This window comes from Schistocerca serialis, chromosome 3 (genome assembly GCF_023864345.2).
Source record: "Schistocerca serialis cubense isolate TAMUIC-IGC-003099 chromosome 3, iqSchSeri2.2, whole genome shotgun sequence".
NCBI classification, from domain to species: domain Eukaryota; kingdom Metazoa; phylum Arthropoda; class Insecta; order Orthoptera; family Acrididae; genus Schistocerca; species Schistocerca serialis.
In genome coordinates this window covers 17381055-17403697 of record NC_064640.1, presented here as the reverse complement: position 1 = coordinate 17403697, position 22643 = coordinate 17381055, and the positions used below count along the sequence as shown (strand labels likewise).

The window sequence follows — 22643 nt, the reverse complement described above, 5'->3', positions numbered from 1 at the left end:
AAAAGATCAAAGAAGGGCAGCTTCTTTTGTATTATCACGAAATAGGGAGGAGAGTGCCACGGATACGCAAATTCGGGTGGTAATCATTGAAACACAGGCGATCTTCCATACCACAGGGTCTCCTCATGAAATTTCAATCACTAGCTTTCTCCTCCGATTGCGCAAATATTTTTCTTGGTGCCCACCTACATAGGGAGAAAGGATCATCGTTACGAAACAAGAGAAATCAGAGTTCCCACGGAAAGATGTAAGTCTTCGTTTCTCACGCGCACTGTTCGAGTGTGGAACGGTAGAGAAACAGCTTGAAGGTGGTTCGATGAACCCTTCGCCAGGCACCTAATTGTGAATTCAGAATAATGATATAGATGTAGATACAAATTTAGTAGCGAGTGTGAAATCCCCAACACCGACTTTTCTGACAGTTTTACGTTGCTGTGTGAACATTCTGTGCGTTGTACTGTTGCATTAAACCACCATGTTTATTTTTTGTAATTCTGTCACGGAACTTTTCGGTTTGACAGTGTATATAATTTATTACCGCTACGCCAGACAAGTCGTCCGCCTGTAGACAGTAAATGCAACTTGTGCGGAGTCGGGACGAGTCGATAGTGTGTTCCTAAATTTCTACGGAACTTTGGTCTTCCCCCAGATGGGTTTCTGCCAGTTGTCTGATATTGTTATGCTAGTCTATAAGTCTGTGATATGTGGCAGACAAATAAAAATTGTGATTCGTTGCTGATGAAGATGGATTTCCTTTCAAGCTTACTAGACAAAGTCGCTTTTCTAAAATAAAATGACAACAGGAAATGATTGATAACTCGGAGAAAGACATTACGGTCTTTTGACGACACATACGCACCGCATATTGATCACACTGGCGGAAGGGGAAGATCACTTACTGGGAAGTTCCAAAGGTTATGCGAGTAATAAAATACGGCGTTTTGGAGTTTGTACGTGAAAGGCAACTGACCGGAGCTGAGCTCTGGAACTGGCTAACCTGTGGCGGCGTGGGCGTGAGGCGACGGCGTGTTGGCGTGGCCGGTGTGTGCGGGGGCGGGCGGGGGCGCAGACAGCAGCCGCTCAATGGAGAAGGCCGGCGCCGCCACCAGCTTCTCGTCCTGCACCGCCATCCCTCTGCACCATCTGCACAGCATCACTCTCATTCTAACATCGGTTACGCCTTTTGCATTTCCTATAATACCGGAAATCTGATCAACACTAGTTGATTAAAACAGGGGATTGAAAGCACTGTAATAGTTATACCGAAATAAGTGTTTTAACAGCTGAGTATACAGTATATGAAAAATTTTAACTCTAAAGTTAAGGTCAACCAACAGAAGACGAGAGTGGATTTAGATTTGGACAAACAACAGTGGGTAATTTATTCACTTCGAAGATATTGATAAATAAAAGAAGAGAATTTAATAACGAGGAACACATAGCTTTTATCGACTACGAAAAGGTATATGACAGATTAAATAGAACAATCATCTGGTCAATATTACAAGAAGATGGAATTCTGCTGAACTTTATATGGACTACAAAAATCTTACCTAATGAAATTAAATGTGAATTAAAAATAGGGAAGAAAACAAGTAAGAATGACATTATACATCTACATCTACATCTACATGAATACTCTGCAAATCACATTTAAGTGCCTGGCAGAGGCTTCATCGAACCACCTTTACAATTCTCTATTATTCCAATCTCGTACAGCGCGTGGAAAGAATGAACACCTATATCTTTCCGTACGAGCTCTGATTTCCCTTATTTTATCTTTGTGATCGTTCCTCCCTATGTAATTCGGTGTCAACAAAATATCTTCGCATTCGGAGGAGAAAGTTGGTGATTGGAATTTCTGGAGAAGATTCCGTCGCTACGAAAAATGCCTTTCTTTTGATGATATCCATCCCAAATCCTGTATCATTTCTGTGACACTCTCTCCCATATTTCGCGATAATACAAAACGTGCTGCCTTTCTTTGAACTTTTTCGATGTACTCAGTCAGACCTATCTGGTAAGGTTCCCACACCGCGCAGCAGTATCCTAAAAGAGGACGGACAAGCGTAGTGTAGGCAGTCTCCTTAGTAGGTCTGTTACATCCTCTAAGTGTCCTGCCAATAAAACGCAGTCTTTGGTTAGCCCTCCGCACAACATTTTCTGTGTGTTCCTTCCAATTTAAATTGTTCGTAACTGTAATTCGTATGTATTTAGTTGAATTTACGGCTTTTAGATTAGACTGATTCATCGTGTAACCGAAGTTTAACGAGTTCCTTTTAGTACTCATGTGGATGACCTCACACTTTTCGTTATTTAAGGTCAACTGCCACATTTCGCACCATTTCGATATTTCTTCTAAATCGTTTTGCAGTTTGTTTTGATCTTCTCATGGCTTTATTAGTCGACAAACGACAGCGTCATCATTATAGCTAACCAACGCCTTAAACAAGGCCGAATCATGAAGGACTGCCAGAAAAAAAAAAAGAAAATCATCCAAGAAAGAACATGAACATGTAATTTACGAAGACATGCAGTGCAAGCCGCTTTCGTCAGTCTATAAGAGGTAATAAACATTTAGAAAACGCTGATTTCGCGCGCAGTGACTATGAACTGGAGATAAAAAGCGACACAGTCACATGCCATCAGTAAACAGACAGCCCCAAACGCCGAATGTAGAGACGCTGAAACGTTAAGCAAGGCAGAGTTACAGGCCAGGAGAGTTTCAGCTGGAAGCCTTAGCTTACCAACGGCCTGAGCGAGTACTGTGTGACGGAGCATTGTATTCTGTTAAGCTTGTACACCAAGAAGGACTTGCAAGGCTTTCCCTAATTGGTCTCTGGAGTAGGGCGATTGTTTTCCACCCTACATTTGGCTGCATGTACCTATGTTTGTATGTCACTTTCATTGTGACAACTACTCGAATCTAAGGGCTCGATTAGAGCAGTAGAATCTAGCACTTCCATAGTTCGTGCTCTGCAATACCTTACGTTACTGTTTATACGCGAATCTCTATAAAGTTGTAGGCCAGGAAGTCCATTTGTTCAGGTAACTAAGTGGAGAATTTAGAAGCCCCACCTATGTTTTACACTTACTAAAGTTATAAACGAGTGTCTGTGCTCTTCTGCATGTTTGTTGCAAACATGTGAAGAAGCAATAAAAAGCAAACCAGTAAGTCAATCCAGATTCCCATTTCCATATCATCAGCATATCTACCTTCTTAGCCTAACATCGGAGTCTTTCTGTACTGTCTCCAACCACAGAGCTAGAAAACCTCAACTTGACCCCATCGCCGTCTCACTCATATACGCAGTCACTCGCGTCCCAAGAAACGAAATATCTAATCCCGTGTCAATTCTGACCTGAGCGTGAGCTTCTAAGAAACTATGTTGTGACCGACACTGGTTGCGACACAGAGTTGCAATCTTTCCTCGGTTTCATTCAGTTTATATATATAAATAGCATGACTAAAAAATGAAATGAGGAAACAAAAAATCAAGACGGGATTAAAACTAGGTAAGGATCATTATACAAAAACATTAACGTACGCTGACGACCAGATTATAATAGCCACTTCACAAGAATAATAAGAAAGAAATGTCATTAAATTAATCAAAATTAGTCAAAATCATAATTTCAAAATACCTATAGAGAAGACAAAAGTGGTGGTGTTTCTAGGAAAAAAACAGGTGCGATTCAAGTTTGAGATAAACAACAAAATAATCGAGCAAGTAAATAATTTTAACTACATGGGCTGAGACATTTCTTTTCATCATGATAAAAACACAAAGAATAAAACTGAATACTTTTAGGGTGACTGTGGGACAATGAAAATAACACTGAACAAAACGACAATTCAGAATTGTATAAAACGCTAGCTGCTCCAGTACTGCTTTACGGATCTAAGGTTTGGATACATAACAAAGAAGACAAATCGATTAGTCCCGTTTGAAAGAAAATTTCTCACATCAGTTAAAGGATTCAAATTAGAAGATAAAATGACGATCTAAGATTTTAGGAAGGAGGTTCAAGTATTTAAAGTAACAGAAAAAATGTACATAAATAAGCAAGAAAGGAAGGAACATTTGAACAGGATGGAAGGGAAATATCCTAAAAAAGTCAACATGTACCCAAAGGGGTAGGGGTCGTAGGTCGGTCCAGGAAACGATATAGCTCAGAAGTTGAAGCCGGAACCTAATCCACGAATGTAAGTGGCGGTGATTAAAACTTTAAGGTTCGTCGATGAGACTGGCAGACACAGCTAAGGACGAGGATGATCATCTGAGCAGAAAGGATAATATTTAAACAAGAGTTTAGAAGATGAATATAAAGAAAAGTAAAAAATGGTAATTAACTGTGCTAGAATTAAACCAGACAGTGCTGAGTGAAGTACATTAAGATTTGAGACACTGAAAGCAGTAGGCGAGTTTTGCGCTTTGGGAAGTAAAATAGCAAACGATGGTAGAACAAAAAGGATATAAAATGCAGACTGACAGTAGCCAGAAACGCGTTTCTGAAACAGAGATGTATGTAACAGCTAATATAAATTTAAGTATTAGAAAGTCTTTCCTGAAAATATTTCTTTGGAATGTATTCTTAGATGGAAGTCAAATGCGGACGACAAACATTTGCATACAAGAAGAGAATATCAGCTAATGAAGAGGTACTCATCCGAATCGGGGAGAAAACAAATTAAGGCTACACACTCCATTAAGCAATAGTTAAATCCTGGAAATGGAAGGGCTTCTGTGAGAGGGGGTGGTGTTGGTGGGGGATGGGGGGGGGGGGGTTGCAGAAGCAGATATTGCCTGACTACAGTCAATAAGAAGATTCAAATAGACTCGTGTGGAGATATGCATCTAAGCAGTCTGTAAACAACAACTGTAGCATAACAAATAATAACAACAACAACTTAATAATAGAATTGGAATGATCATTTGCTTAATAGTTAATTATTATTATTATTATTATTATTGTACTATTATTAAGATAATAATAGTAATAGTAACATTAATAATAATTATTATTACTTTTTATATTGTTATTAAGGTTTACTAGTCTTAGATGCTCGTTGCGGCAGAATGATCGAGACAAACCTTTTGCTGTCTTTTCAGAAATAATTGCCCAGGCTCTACTCTGTCTGCATGTTTCTAAATCAGTCTGAATAGTGTCAAAGTGTCTTTTATGTTGGGATCAAAGATGTCATCTTTGAGTGAGAATTTCTTCTGTCATTCACTTGATGGTCCTGTTTGTTGGTGCTATTATGACATGCCGTAGACATTGCAATCCTTTGACATTACTTGCTGCTACTATATTCGGTTCTTTACATACGTTATAAAGTTATGAAGCATTCTCCAAAAATTGTTACTGAGGTATTTTATGGAGCCAAATATTTTCATTAAGATTCTGCGGTTAAATATTCCTAATGGGTCCTCTCTCTTTTTTTTTTTTTCTCAAGGGGTTAAAACTGGTGCAGCTGAAGATTTGCCAATGTAGAGTTTAGTTTTGCTAGAAAGTTTTTGAGAACTCTCTTAAGGCCACATTAGCAAGTGTTAGCTTTTTGACTCGTTATTCGATTTCTTCTTTTATGGGCCACTAAGAGATTCGCAGGATCCTTTGATTATTAAATACACTGTTCTTTGCAAACGCTGTGTTATTAATTTTAAGTGCATTGTTGTTTGATAGGTGGCGAGTGTGACGTAGTATCCTAAGCATATAGAAAGATATTAATTCTGATATTCATTGCGCTACACTTCGTAATAATTTGACTTCTCAGTTGTTCACGTTGTGGTCTTTAGTCCGGAGACTGGTTTGATACTGCTGTCTAGTGCTGTGCCTGAGCAGTTGACGTCAAAAATCGAGAAATCTCTCCAGCTTTCAATCGCCGCACGATGCAGCGTCACTACCTCCATGACGAGTAATAGCGTTATTAATATATTATGGAGTTTAATCATGAAAATAACGGCGAAATAGATATTGCAGTATCTTATAGAGTGCAGGTCATATGCAAACACAGCCACTAATAAATAGACAAATTATCACAGTCGCGATTTATTCTCGAGATCTATCTCGTCCGGCGATGTAGTGATTTCTGTTGGTTCTGTCTCCACAGTGAGTCTTTCCTCTGATAGTTACCCTCGCAGTTGTATTATCAGTGATAGGCTGCTACCCTGCTTCACTTCCTTCGCAGTAACTGTCTCCCTTTCAAAAAATCGGTTCTTCAAAATGCAGTCTGGTCTCTGTACAAGTTGTGCATAGCGTTTAGTTCCCTGTATTTTATCCCTGATAAATTCAGGTTTTCAAAGAGTGCATTCCAGTTTTTATTGTCAAAAGTATTTTCTGAAACTACGAAAGGTTATAAATGTGAGTTTGCATTTCTTCTACTTTCTTCCCAAGAAAAGTCGTAGGGACAATATTTTTAATTTGTTTTGCTTTCAGCTTGCAACCCATACACCCATCTCACAGTGTTTTATAGAAATTTCTTAGGCCTTTACAGAAAACGACAAAATTTATTCAAAATTTCGTAATTAATTTTAAAATTCGCATATCATTTTGATAAAGAAGAATTGCCATATTAACGTGTAATGGTAGATGATATCTGATTGACTATTGTAAGAAATCACTTCGTTGATTTGCGTACAGCTTACATGCTAAGCAAATTTAGCTTTTATCGCCTACTGTTATTGCGTCAAATCAGCAGCAAAGGTTATTTCGAACATATATATGATACAAATGGCTGGAGGATGATCTGCGATAAAATGACAAGCAGATTCTGGAACTTATGATCTTTTCGTTCGTTTTAACTGCTTAGAACCTCGTCTTACATGCTACGGCTGTGTTTCTGTACAATTTATCTCTTTGACGCCTTTGGATGATTAACATTTGTTTACCCATTGGCTTATTGCTCTTTTATACAATGTAGAAAAACAAGAATTCTCATTGGGAAGCTAAAACAAGTCTTTTTAACTAGATATTGAACACAAGAATGCACAGTCCACTAGTCATGCCGTGTGGTTTTGGAGTCGTCCGTATATATCTCAAAATACTCAGCGTAGTTTATCAGGACTGCCATTTTTTGCTAAATGCTGTGCTCTGGCAAATATTTTAGTTGGAAAGGTTGCTCTAGTTATTTGTTTACTTTGGTAGTAGGAATTTGGATATGATCACGTTCTTCGGAGATTATGCAAAACTCCTTTAAATTTGTTGAACTGAGCAGTGTACATTCTCTGTTTATTCAGTTTCCTATGAGACTACCTTTCGAATTCCTGAATTGTTGTTTGCATATTTGTTAGGAGGAATATGTCTCTGAATTTCCATTGGACATTTCAGCGGATTTACCTAATAATGTATTTGTTAGCATAGGACGCGTAGTTCCTAGACAAGTCCTGATACAACTAAACTGGATTTTTCTTGCTTGAAAATAGCTTCCCTGTTGCCTCCGAAGAATAACATACAACCACAGTCGAGTCTGGATCTTATTATCTTCGTATATATTAACAGCAGAATAATATGATCTGATTCCCACCGTCGTCTCGTAACCGAGCGTATTACGTTGATACAAGGCTGTGTCTCAACAATGAAATGTGCAATATGCCCAGTCAATGACTGGGTGAGTCCAAAATCATTCCTACTAATTCAGTTTTGCTCTTCACCGGAAAATGCTGATTGTTGAACTTCAACTGTTGTAGTCCCTGTGGAAGTCAACACCTACCAAAGTTAACAATTGTCTTCTTAAGAACTGAAAGTTGTATTGCCTTTAGATGTCGCCAACTTATTACTACTCTTGTTCCTTCAACAGTATTTGAGGAAGTATTCAGGGTGAGCTAGAATTTCACAGAAAAACTTTCAGAGTTGGTAGTATGGACCAAAGCGAGAAAGAAATTTAGGCTCTAAAAAGCATACCTTAGGAGTGATCAGGACTTGTTCTTATTCACTGCTGTGAAACATACATCTTCTACTGAAAAAGTGCTCATTACTCCTACGACATGTATTTTAGAGCCTATATTTAGTGGACATTTTTCCTCGTTTTCACCCATGCTACCTCCTCCAAAAATATGGAAATCAATGAGTGTGCAGTAGAAGAGCTATGTTTCACAGTATCGAAGATTAATGGTCATAGCTCTGAAATTAGCGTTCATGTTTACTAGACTTTTTTTCATGTTTTGGTCCATCCTACCACCTCTGGAAGTTTGTCGGTAAAGTTCTGGTTCACCTGTATACAAAAATATCGTCGACATTTTGCAGTCCTTGAATATCTTTTGGAAGCCTTCCTCCTGTGTTTGCCGTGTAAACGACAAACAGTTGCGGGGTCAATATCTATTGCTATGAAAACCCAGCAGTAGCATATTTTGTTTCCAGAGTTTTGTTTTTAGACGTAAGAGGACTGTCTTTCGAACGAAAAATTTGCTTATTTTATAAACGAAGTTACAGCGCAGTTCAGTCTGTGTTATTCTTTGCGATGATAAAGGAATAACAACATTATCGTACGCCCCTTCAGTATCCACAAATACGGCAGTAACATACACCATGAGATCAAAAGTATCCGGACACCTAGCAGAAAATGAATTACAAAATGGTTCAAATGGCTCTGAGCACTATTGGACTTAACTTCTGAGGTCATTAGTCCCCTAGAACTTAGAACTACTTAAAACTAACTAACTTAAGGACATCATACACATCCATGCCCGAAGCAGGATTTGAACCTGCGACCGTAGTGGTCGCGCGGTTCCAGACTGCAGCGCCTAGAACCGCTCGGCCATTCCGGCCGGCTAATGAATTACAACTTCGTGGCGCACTTCATCGGTAATGCTAGAATTCAGTATGGTGTTGGCCCACCCTTAGCCTTAATGACATCTTCCCCTCTCGCAGGCATACGTTCAATCTGGTGCTGGAAGGGTTCTTGGGGAATGGCAGCCCATTCTTCACGGAGTGCTACACTGAGGAGAGGTATCGATGTCGGTCGGTGAGATCTGGCACGATGTCGGCGTTCCAAAACATCCCAAGGTGTTCTACAGGATTCAGGTCACGACTCTGTGCAGACCAGTCCATTACAGGGATGTTATTGTCGTGTAACCACTCCGCCGAAGGTCGTGCATATGAGCAGGTGCTCGATCGTGTTGAAAGATGCACTCGCCATCCCCGAATTGCTCTTCAGCAGTGGGAAGCAAGAATGTGCTTAAATCATCAATGTAGGCCTGAGCTGTGATAGTGCCACGCAAAACAAGCACCCTCCATGAAAATCACGACCACACCATAACACCACCGCCTCCGAATTTTACTGTTGGCACTACACTCGCTGGCAGATGACGTTCACCGGGCATTCTCCATAACCACGCCATGCCATCGGATCACCACACTGTGTACCTTTACGCTCCTGACACCACGCGAGGCATCGTTTGGAATTTACTGGCGTGATGTGTGGCTTATGAGTAGACCGCGGATTTTAGGTAAAAACCTATTTTGTTCCTGAGTTCCTATTTGCATAAAAATTTGTACTTATGCGTTTCATGACTATTTACACTTAATAGAGTTAATTCTATAGGACCTAAAAAAGGCTATTTCGACGTTAGTGCCTATTTTTGCCTATTTCGGCTTTAATATCCTAAAGAGTGCCTATTTCATCATATAAGACAGTGGCTCCAAGTTTTTCCACAGTATACGACAAATGGAAAAAAAATATTTTCTGCCCAGCGTGCAGCAAGGTGGCTAGTTGGTACGCGCTCATGTTTCGTATTTGCCTAACACTTCGGTCTTTTTTTATTTTTTTATATCGCTATCCCTGTTAATACCAAGTACTCTTTATAGGTGCTTTATTATTCATACGTAAAAAATAGATCACGGATCTTTAGGTTAAAACCTATTTTTTTCCTAAGCTCCAATTTGCATATAAGTTGGTACTTATGCGTTTCATGACTAACTAAACTGAATACCGTTAGTTCTATAGTATTTCGACGTTGATGCCTAATTTTGCCTATTTCGGCATCAAAATCCTAAGAAGTACCTGTTTCGTTAATCTGACAGAGTTCTTGCGTTTTCAAAGATTAGAAAAAGGAAGTAGACTTAGGGCTTTACGTCTCGTCGAAGGTAAAGGTCGTTAGAGACTGTTTACGATTCCTTTGCTTGCCTTACTACCAACAGCACTCGGCACGGTTGAATGGTCATCCATCCAAGTACGCGCCGAGCGCGACAGTGCTTAACTTCGGTGAGCGAATGGGAACCGGTCAAAGATTTGAGTTACACATTAGAATCGAATGTGGGAGAACTAAATGTTATATTTGAAAATGTTTCGTTCGTAGGATTCTGGCCAGCTGTGTATTTTCTCAAAGAAACGGTTTCATAGGCCTTAAGCTGAGCACGGATTAAAAAATCACAATGTCAATCGTAGTCGCCCTCTATAGCTACATTACTGCCCTTCGCGCATTTTCTCGCTGCTGTCTACAGGCAATCCTATCAAACTACTCTGTTTCGTGAAAGGTATTATACGTGAATTTTCCGGTTCGAAAAATAATTTGCCAGTAGTGAGATGTTTTCATCTGAAGCACAGGTAGATCCAATTCGCTTGTTCAGAGGGGCAGCCATCTGTCAGGTGCCATATGTCCAGCAACGAGTACGGTACTTCCCCTATCGCTCCCATGCACCGCAGTAAAAGGAAAAAAAAAAAAAAAAAACAGGTCATCGTTCACTTTTTCCCAGCGAAAACAAATCAGTACAAGGTGTAGCGACCGACGTGTTAAGTGTTACTGACGTTCTAAGTGCAAAATAAATTCTAATTTCTGTGTGAGAATACTACGCCATGCCGAAAACAGCGAGTTCAAAGTCTACTCATATAAGGCAGTGGCTGCAAGATTTTCCGCATTATGCAACAGATGGGAAAATAATTTTTTGCCAAGCATGCAACAAGGAGGTTAGTTGAAGTTTTTCTTAGACTTCTTATTTTCCTGTCACTTAGGATTCTTTTTTATCGCTATCCTTTAGTAATACGAAATACGATTTATATGCGATTCCAAACTGCATTTCCCTTTTTTCTCGTATTAGGTTTCGAGTGTTAAGAAATCTCACTTAACTCAGCATGCAGATGGAATCGCACATAAAGCTAATGTTGAACGAAAGTCAAAATTGAAGCAATCTCTTTTAACCAATAAATCTGGCGAATCCCCCGAAAAAAAACAACTTCTGCAGTGATTTGTGTCATGCATTTGTGGCAGCAAACATCCCCTTTCGGAAACCAGAATACCCTATTGTCATAGGTTTTCTTGAGAAGTACTGCCGTCAATCTATTCCTGCAGAGTCAACTTTACGTAAGAATTATGTGGATTCAGCTTACAATGCTGCATTGCACAGAATCCGAGAAGATGTTGGAGAATCTTGTATATGGATTTCCGTGGATGAAACTACTGACAGTCTTGGCCGTTACATTGCAAACCTGGTTATTGGCAAGCTAAAGCCAGATGCTCGCTCCATCCAGGGCTCATTTGATTTACTCAAAACAGCTTGCAAAAACTAACCAACAAACAATAGCACAGTTTGTGAACAATGGGCTTAAGGTGCTATACCCAAATGGAGTGGATGAGAATAAGGTGCTTCTGGCCGTCTCTGATGCTGCTGCATATATGATAGCAGCGTTTCGACTATTAAAAGTATTCTACCCATTGATGCTGCACGTAACTTATGTAGTGCATGGGATCAACCGCATAGCAGAGGAAGTAAGGCTACAATTTCCTACAGTAAATAAAGTAATATCTACGGTGAAGAAAATTTTTGTTAAGGCACCATCAAAAATACAGGCATTCAAAGAACTGCTTCCAGATGTCCCATTGCCGTCAGAGCCTGTTGTCACGCGCTGGGGCACGTGGCTGATAGCTGCAGAATACTATAGTACGCATCTATCCGCTGTCCAGAAGGTGGTTGAAAATATACCGGAGGATGCTGCATCCGTAACTGCAGCAATGGAGTTACTCAAAGATTCTTCTTTAAAACGGGACTTATCTTACATTAGGGCCCACTACACATTTATGGTAACAATAATTTCGCTATTAGAAGGCTCAGGGAGACCTATCTACGACAATATTTCTTTGCTTGAAGAAGTCAAAATGAAAATTAATGAAGCGCCAGGTGAAGTAGGGGAAAAAGTACTGGCAAAAATGCAAACGGTTTTGCAGAAGAACACTGGCCTCAAGGAGTTGTGTGCAGCTGCCGACATACTTAGTGGAAAATCCAGCACTCCTGACTGCAGCATTCCTGTCCAACATGTGCCGAAAATGAAGTACGCCACTGTCACATCTGTTGGTCTAGAACGTTCTTTTTCTGAGTATAAATTGATTCTGACTGACAAGCGCCACAGTTTTTCACTAGAAAACCTAGAAAAGATTTTGGTTATTTATTGTGAAGCCAACTATGGTCAGAATATGTGAAACTACGAATATATTAATTAAAACAATTCCCCCCCCCTTTTTTACGGAGATCTTTATCTTGCAGGAACTCAAAAATACTTGGAGTTATGTTCACCATTAATGTTGTAGATTGCTGTGCTCTGTAACTGTAAATTTTCATTCTCCTTGTTTTAATGACTAATAAGATGTTCATACTGTCAACACTGTGTATTTTAATTTATTTTTATTTTCTCTGCATCATTTTTATTAGAGCCTATTTTAGGCTTTATATAGCCTAAATGAACTACTGAAGGAGCCTATTTTAGGTGCCTAAAACACTTTTTTACGACCTAAAAATCCGTGGTCTACTTATGAGCAGCCGATCGTCCATGAAATCCAAGTTTTATCACCTACCGCCGAACTGTCATAGTACTTGTAGTGGATCCAAATGCAGTTTGGAATTCCTGTGTCATGGTCTGGATAGATGTCTACCTACTACACATTACGACCCTCTTCAACTGTCGGCGATCTCTGTCAGTCAAGAGACGAGGTCGACCTGTACGCTTTTTTGCTGTACGTGTTCCTTCGTGTTTCCACATCACTATCACATCGGAAACAATGGACCTAGGGATGTGTAGGAGTGTGGAAATTTTGCGTACAGACGTATGACACAAATGACACCCAATCACCTGACCATTTTCGAAGTCCGTTGAGTTCTGCGGAGGGCCCCATTCTGCTCTCTCACGATCTGTAATCACTACTGAGGTCGCTGATATGGAGTACCTGGCAGTAGGTGGCAGCACAATGCACGTTAAATGAAGAAAGTATGTTTTTGGTGTTGTCTGCATACTTTTGATCACATAGAGTGTATTTATAGAGTAGGTATTGCCTTGGATGCTTTTACATTTCACCGGAATCCAAACTGCTCTCAGCTTGGATTGATATCTTTCCATTTTCTGTTAATAATTTCTGTTACTATTTTGCAACTGCGACATATTAAACGGATGGTCTGGTAATACGCCTTTCTGCCCATACTCTATTTGGTATTGGTGTCATTACATTTTTCTTTACGTATGAGGGTATTTAGTTTGTCCTATATATACTGTGTACTAAATTCAGCATTTATGTCATTCTTACTTTTTCCAAGGATCTTCATAATTAATCTACTTCGGGAGCCTTGTTTCGACTTAGGTCTTTTAGTGCTGTTCATATTCTTACTGAAGTACCGCATCTCTCATCTCATCTTCTTTCACAGTATTCCCAAAGTTTCTTTCCTTTATATAGTCCTATCATTTACTCTTTTCAAATTCTATTCTTTTCTTCGCACATAGCACTGATTATGAGCTCTCGAGGTTCATATAACTGCTTGTCTTTTTTCCAACGATTTCTTTAATTTTCTTTATCTGTCAGTCTCATTTTTAGGCATCTGCATTCCCTTTTGCTTGTTTCATTTGCTATATTTTTATATTTTCTTCTTTTGTCAATTATATTCAATGTCTCATGTGTTATCCAAGTATTTCTACTGAGCCTTGTCTTTTGCCTATTTGATGCTCTGCTGCTTCCACTATTTCATCTGTCAAGGCTGTCCACTCACCTTCTGGTGTATTTCTGTTCTTTGCTTAAGTTAATGCTTGCCTCATGCAGGCTCTGAAACTCTGAGCAACATCTGGTTATTTCAACTCATCCACGTCCCCTCTTCTTAATTTACTACTTTTATGCCATGTCTTCGCATTTGTCTGCATTCCTTAAATAATAAATTATGGTCACTGTATACATCTCTTCCTAGAAATCATTTGCACTTTAAAATCTACGAGGCCTACTCGGAAAGTAAGGTTCGATCTGTCGCAAAATGGAAACCACCACGAAATAAAAAAATATTCTATTTCCAACAGTTAGCTACACCTTCCAACTACTTCTCTACATAGTCGCCGCTCCGATTTAGACATTTGTCGTAGGATTGTAAAAGTTTTCAATACCTTCGTCATAGAAGTCAGCCGCCTGTGCTTTCCTCCAGTTCTCTGAGCTGATCTGCAGCGCGTTGTCTGTGCCAAAACGCTGTCTTCATAGCCAGCAGTTCATGTGAGCAGAGATGCAACTCAGGCAGAGTCAATTACGGGCTCTATTGTGGTTGATCAAACACTTCCCAACGAAAACGCTGCAGGAGCATCTTCATTGCCCCTTCAGAGTGCGGCCTAGAATTGTCATGCAGAAGGAACGTATGGCAGTTATGTTATGTGGGCTGCATGACATGAGGCGAAATCTCACACCAGGCCCTCATACTTGGCGGGAGACACTATTGTTGTAAGTATCTTTATGTGCCCATTGTGCGCTCAGAGCTGGAAAGATCGATGTGACGCGATCGACGGGTATACTTGAGACACTGCCCAACACATCTGTGCAAATCTTCATCGGATTTTCACTGTTGTTTCCGTTTCGTACCCCATCGGATCTTACTTTCCGAAAAGCCCTCGTAGTTTCTAAACCGCTGTAGCACTATTACATAACATATTTAAATTTTTCTGGTGCCTCCAATTCTAGTTTGCATGTACAATCTTCTCTCAATGTTCTTAATTATGACTGAAATGTGTTGTGTGTTAAATTCTACGATGTGGCTTTTCCTTTCATTCCTGTCTCCCAGTCCATGTTTTCCTACCGTTTTTCCTTCTCTTCCTTTTTCGAGTATCGAACCGAAGTAGCTCTCCATCAAAATTAAGTTCTAATCTCACTGAAAGTACTGTGTAATTTCTTCCATCTCTTCATACATTTTCTCAGTCTCTTCATCATCTGCCATGCTAGTTGCAAGTGTACTTGAACTGCTTTTCAATTACTTTGTCAGTTATACAACAACTATAGTGACTTGAACCTGTGGTACTATGTTCAGAGACAACTTAGTGTCAGCCAGTTATTCTAATCAGACTACAGAAGCTTCATAATGCCACTGTAGGAACAACGCGTAGCCCTATTTTACATCTAACAGGAGAAGCGTACATACATCCAAGACTCAATCGTGTACGGAAAATCTCAGCTCAAGGTTTACGAGCCTGCCGGATAGCATACGGTGGCGACAGTCGTGTAGCAGCGGCGTTAGCGTAACTAACACAACCGGCTCAAATGCAAAAAAACTTGCACAAAATTTCCACTTCAGGTATCAAATTCCAGCTCTCTTTAAATGTGGATACTTGCAAGATAATGTTTACGAGGAAGAGTAAGAGCCCGATAGTATTTTATTGCAAAGTTAGTAGTGAACATCCGCTGGTGATCTGCCTCCTATACATTATCTTATTTCGGTTGTCAGGTGGCTACCGACGTCGCTTGCTGGGATTCCTCTGGACAATTCGAAGTAAAGGTTATCGTGGAGAGGAGGTGGGTTGGTAGACTCCGATAGATGACTGCTTGTACCCTGGGATACTGGTTTGCTACAGCGAGCCGATGATGCCGGCGTAAGTGAGGTTGTCGAAACAACTGAACGCCGTATAGCACGAACGGGGAGGATGGCTACCAGTTACCGAGGGCCTGGCTGCTAGCGATACCACTCCAGCAGGCCGCGCGTCAGCAGATCCGCATGACTCTATTAACAAGAGGCCGCAGTAGAACTTTCGTGCGGCATCAACGTTTCGTTGCAGGAAAACACTAACCCTGAGCACAAGCTGCCTAACAATAACATGTCAGAGTGGTGCGTACCGCCACCACTCCATTGCAAACTTTACTTAGAATTGTCCAATGACAGCCCAGAATGTGACTTTGGTACTCACCTGACAAACGAAATGAGACAGTATATAGGGAATGACAATCACCAGAGACCACCAGTTATTCGACACGAAGAGGACCGCTGCAAAGATCGTCTAAACGTCGGAATTTTGGCTGTTTTTAGTATTATCTTATTAGACTGCTTAATACACAAAAGTTTTTATTCAAGTAGAGGATCTTTTCCACAAAACTCAACAGGTACAAAATTTGCAAAAATGAGTTGTATATGTATTGGTGTACTTCTAAATGAGACGAATCCACTGCAGTACACGGATTTTATGGAAACTTACTATTTGTTTGTTTAATCTTGCACACAAAACCGAAACTTTTCTAGCTCTACTTCTATAAAAAATTATTTTTTTCCAAATATGAACATCTATTCCCTTTGGTAAACTTATGATGTTAGTTTTTGACAAAGTAGATCCCTACTTCCCAATCACAGGCCACAGTTACATGCCCTCTGATAGGGTATTTGATACCAATAAAAATAATAGGGTAAACTTGGAACAACCTTACCATCACACTTTCAAGAGGTTCTGAGCCATCACAGTATCTGTATGCTTCTGGGTAAGGACTGACATGTGTACAATATCATGACCACAGATTAATAAAAGAGAAACTACTATTGAAAATTTCTGACGCCAGAGTTATTATTTATAAAAAGCAAACAAAGGTAGTGCCATCTGAAAAGTCGAATCAAAATGCTTTTCCTTTCCGATCATTGTTGAAGTGAAGGAAACTAAGGCAGATAGTTTCAAGCACATTGATTAGACAGGTTTAATAAAACGTAGAAACCACGTGAGTGTCAAAGACGCTAACGATGTAAATAAGCTAACGAGGTCCTTTGATACACCATCAGAAGAAGCAGGAGAATTCTATGGGAGGGTCTTGGAGTTTTGCGATGAGAATGGCAATGAACACAATAAAACACAGTACTTTAATGAACCAGTTTATTATATTATTATTTGTTCAGTAGGTTGAAATAAACTACACTACTGCCCAATAAAATTGTTACGCCAAAAAGAAATGCAGACGATAAACGGATATTCATTGGACAAATATATTATACTAGAACTGACATGTGATTACATTTTCACGCAATTTGGGTGCATAGATCCTGAGAAATCAGTACCCAGAACAACCACCTCTGGCCGTGATGACGGCCTTGATACGCCTGGGCATTGAGTCAAACAGAGCTTGGATGGCGCGTACAGGTACAGCTGCACATGCAGCTTCAACACGATACCACAGTTCATCAAGAGTAGTGACTGGGGTGACTGGCGTATTGTGACGAGCCAGTTGCTCGGCCACAACTGTCCAGACGTTTTCAGTTGGTGAGAGATCTGGAGAATGTGATGGCCAGGGCAGCAGTCGAACATTCTCTGTATCCTTAAAGGCCCGTACAGGTCCTGCACCATACGGTCGTGGATTATCCTGCTGAAATGTAGGTTTTCGCAGGGATCGAATGAAGAGTAGAGCCACGGGTCGTTACACATCTGAAACGTAACGTCAACTGTTCAAAGTGCCGTCAGTGCGAACAAGAGGTGACCGAGACCTGTAACCAATGGCACCCCATACCATCACGCCGGGTGATAAGCCAGTATGGCGATGACGAATACACCCTTCCAATGTGCGTTCACCGCGATGTCGCCAAACACGGATGCGACCATCATGATGCTGTATACAGAACCTGGATTCATCCGAAAAAGATGTGGTTTTGCCATTCGTGCACTAAGGTTCGTCGCTGAGTACACCATCGCAGGCGCTCCTGTATGTGATGCAGCGTCAAGGGTAAGCGCAGCCATGGTCTCCGAGCTGATAGTCCATGCTGCTGCAAACTCGTCGAACTGTTCGTGCAGTTGGTTGATGTCTTGCAAACGTCCCCATCTGTTGACTCAGGGATCGAGACGTGGCTGCACGATCCATTACAGCCGTGCGGATAAGATGCCTGTCATGTCGACTGCTAGTGATACGAGGCCGTTGGGATCCAGCACGGCGTTCCGTATTACCCTCTTGAACCCACCGATCCCATATTCTGCTAACAGTCATTGGATCTCGACCAACGCATGCAGCAATGTCGCGATACGATAAAACGCAATCGCGATGGGCTACAATCCGACCTTTATCAAAGACGGAAACGTGATGGTACGCATTTCTCCTCCTTACACGAGGCATCACAACAACGTTTTTTCAGGCAACGCCGGTCAACTGCTGTTTGTGTATGAGAAATCGGTTGGAAATTTTCCTCATGTCAGTACGTTGTAGGTGTCGCCACCATCGCCAACCTTGTGTGAATGCTCTGAAAAGCTAATCATTTGCCTATCACAGCATATTCTTCCTGTCGGTTAAATTTCGCGTCTGTAGCACATCATCTTCGTGGTGTAGCAATTTTAATGGCCAGTAGTGTAGATCATTACAGCTATGAAATAGTTGTTCTGTAGATGCTGAGTTTTGAAAAAAGTTCATGATCTTTACGTATCTTTTTATCTGCGTGTGAAAGCTGATTGAAACGTTTTTTCATTGTTGTATTTTGTATTTAGAGTTTGTTTGTGAAACATAATTTTATAAGACATCAGTGATGTACATTTTCAGGTAATTCAATAAAGCGTGTTTCCTGAAATTTTTTCCTTTTGTAGATGTTGGCTTTCATGAAAATAGTTCTCAATTGACACTTGTCATGAATGTATACCAACGTATACCAGACTCCCTACAAAATAACCGACCGACCAAATCAGATAGTGTTAGTCTATGTCATCACCGCAACAAGCCATTGTAGTCTGTGCACGACGGAAAGGTTGATGTCTTTGGGGATAGTACTGTCACACTTATATCAACAGTATGTGCTCTTGCAGCTTCTTACATGAAATAACCGTAGATCTTTTCATTAGTTGTCGGTTGTCTGAAAAAGACCGCAGTATATTTTTCACATACCTATTAGAGGTCAACATTTAATGGAGAAAGATTGGCCCAATAATTCATGTCGAACTAATTGCACATCATACGCCTGTTTTCTCATCGTGCAGATACTTTGATGTATCTGATGCGGATTTTCAAAAGTCCAACGTGATTCCAAGTCTGGATCGTACAGAACGGGTGGCGAGGTAGACCCCCGCTGAGGGCAAGCACAGAGCAGACGCAAAAACCGAACAGAAAAAAGAGAGGAAAGAAGACGGTTTAAGAATTAACCGGGAGAGTTACGTGAGCTCTCCTACCACGATTGTTCGTCTCTGCTGCCTACTGGGAACTTTTCCCTCGCCACAGTGTCATTTCGTCCATGTAGTATCATAAGAAAGCGACTACTTTCCAGAGGTCCGTTGCCAACACGGTTTATGTGACAACAGTGCGCTCTTCTCACAGAGATGAGCCTGAACAGCTCACTCACGTTCAACACTGCTCGTGCTACAGTTCATAATTGAACTGGTCAGTGACGCTTACTTTTAGAATACTTCGCGATAAATACAATAAAGTCAGCACCCGATGCAATGATATTTTTCATACAACATTAATTTTTGATTTTCTTGTACGTTCAAACAGATGGTAAAGTATAATTTGTTTTTTATTCACATTTAAAAATATGTAGTGAAAAGTCGTTTCAATTGAAGATTGTAATACTAAAAAATTTTTTCAAACATGTTTCATAATTTTGAGAACCATACGTAATGATCATAATAATAACAATAACAATAAAATAACAATAATAATAATAATTATTATTATTATTATTACTTCTACACTATTGTGACAACTTAGAATATTCATTACGTCTATTACCAAATCGCGAATTACACGTAAACTTGATTTTGCTTGTATATGAGTGCTTACTGGAAAGTAATGCCTCCGTATATTTTGTGTGAAAACTCTTAAAGCTTCTATAAAACTTATCCATTACGGATATGGAACACTGTGACTGCGATGAATAATGGTTTCCAGAAATTACTGCAACCAGTCGCCTTCTGTAATTCTTCAATTTTTACTTCCCTTGACCGATTTAGAGTCGCCTAGTGATTCATCATCAGATATGGTAGACATTTATTGCATCTGATGATGAATCGCTAGGCGATTAGAAACCGTCGAGGTTAATAAATATTGAAGAATTAGAAAAGGCGACTGGTTTCAGTGGTTTATGGAAACCTTAACGCTTCGTAATAAAATTTTATTAGCATTCCCCATCTTTATTTTTCATGTCTACTCTATTTCTCAACATAGTCACCATATTAACGAACTGGTCTCCCAACGACAGACCAGTTTGTTGATGCTGTCACTGTAGAAAGTCTGACTTTGTTGACGGAGCCATGACCTCACCTCTGCCGTCTCTGGCTCATCAATATGGAAGTGAATTACTCAAAGATGTTCTTTAAGTTTTTGAAACAAGTAAAAATCGAATGAGGCCGAGTATGAAGGATGAACGAAGGCAGTGAACCGAAGGAGTTGGATTGTTGCAAATGTCCCAGCGCTCGTGTGTGATCTGGCATTGTCGTGCTGAAAGAGAGGTTGCCCCATGTGTGGACGAACTCGAAACTCTATTATAGCACGCAGTTCCTCACACACCTACATAGTTATGTTACACACCGCTACAATTCGGAGCCCTCCAGCGGCAGAGGGCTGCAAACGTGTAGACATCAAGGCAGTAATTCAAGATTTTGTGTTTTATGGTGTGTTTTACCGAACGAGTCATTAAAGACAGAACCAATTATGAGAAGAAGTTCCGCAACGTATCAATTCTAAAGTCAATTCATATCCACAACCGCGATCCTGGATTTCTCCTTTCTATAAACAGGAAACGTACTTCTAGATATACTGTGCTATTGAGAAACATCGAGAAAACTACAAAGAAGAGAGAAAGACCAGTAGTAAACAATTTTTACAAGTTTTGTGAATTATTAGACCACACAACTTTAATTTACTACTCTTTTGTGTTCTCAAGGTATTTAGAATTAATCGTGCAGACCACACCACTGATCACCAGTGAAGTTTGCTTAACATTTCTAAGTGAAATTTTTATTCCTTTGCAGAAGAGCAAGTGAGAAGCTTCTTTGCGGCACTGTGAGGTCAGCGAGCAGATGTTGAAGTAAATATGGTACTTCCGAAAGCTTCCAACTGACGGCTGTTTGAGCTACAGCACCTCAACGTATCTGATACACATATTGAAAAATGTGCAGATGTGGCAGAGATATTAACGCAGCGGAGCTATTTTACGAATTACTTGCTTTGCTGCTCTAGACGATTGATTGAGCTTCTGAAAAGGAAACAAAAGAAAAATTCGGAGTAGGTATTAAAATTCATGGAGAAGAAGTAAAAACTTTGAGGTTCGCCGATGACATTGTAATTCTGTCAGAGACAGCAAAGGACTTGGAAGAGCAGTTGAACGGAATGGACAGTGTCTTGAAAGGAGGATATAAGATGAACATCAACAAAAGCAAAACGAGGATAATGGAATGTAGTCGAATTAAGTCGGGTGATGCTGAGGGAGTTAGATTAGGAAATGAGACACTTAAAGTAGTAAACGAGTTTTGCTATTTGGGGAGCAAAATAACTGATGATGGTCGAAGTAGAGAGGACGTAAAATGTAGACTGGCAATGGCAAGGAAAGCGTTTCTGAAGAAGAGAAATTTGTTAACATCGAGTATAAATTTAAGTGTCAGGAAGTCATTTCTGAAAGTATTTGTATGGAGTGTACCCATGTATGGAAGTGAAACATGGACGATAAATAGTTTGGACAAGAAGAGAATAGAGGCTTTTGAAATGTGGTGCTACAGAAGAATGCTGAAGATTAGATGGGTAGATCACATAACTAATGAGGAAGTATTGAATAGGATTGGGCAGAAGAGAAGTTTGTGGCACAACTTGACTAGAAGAAGGGATCGGTTGGTAGGACATGTTCTGAGGCATCAAGAGATCACCATTTTAGTATCGGAGGGCAGCGTGGAGGGTAAAAATCGTAGAGGGAGACCAAGAGATGAATACACTAAGCAGATTCAGAAGGATGTAGGTTGCGGTAGGTACTGGGAGATGAAGAGGCTTGCACAGGATAGAGTAGCATGGAGAGCTGCATCAAACCAGTCTCAGGACTTAAGGCTACAACAACAACAACAATTAAAAATTGTAATAATAAGTATCACTTCTTCAACATGCCTTAGGAATAGTGAGAAACGTCTTATTTGTTTTTTTTCTATTACTTTCGCAATTTTCTCTCTCCATCTCACACTTGATTGTCATTAGTTTCTATATTATTATCATTAGATATTTTTATTTTGTAACATTACGTGGAAGATAGTTTTGAGGAAAAGACATCACAATATGAAGGTTATTTTTAGATATAGCAGCTACAATATTTATGAATTTCACACAATGTGCTTAAAACATTGTGAAAAAACATACATCCATATTAGTAACATACGTGGTGGACCAGTAATAAAAATAAATACATTAATGAAAATAAATAAATACAATAATTAATTAATAAAAATAAATGTTCAGATAACTGAAAAACTCACCTTTAAAATAAAACATACTACATCAAAAGACGCT

General features: G+C 39.9%; 1 protein-coding gene across 2 annotated transcripts in view; it reads right to left on the bottom strand.

Annotated features, from left to right (window-relative positions):
• Positions 1 to 22643, bottom strand: part of LOC126471520 (homeobox protein engrailed-like ceh-16) — a 164534-nt gene that overhangs the window by 124472 nt on the left and 17419 nt on the right. For both annotated transcript variants that reach the window (XM_050099743.1, XM_050099742.1), the window contains exon 2: positions 998 to 1143. In XM_050099743.1, coding sequence (XP_049955700.1) covers positions 998 to 1130 — 133 coding nt within the window. In that variant the 5' untranslated portion in view covers positions 1131 to 1143. The remainder of the gene's footprint in view (positions 1 to 997; positions 1144 to 22643) is intronic.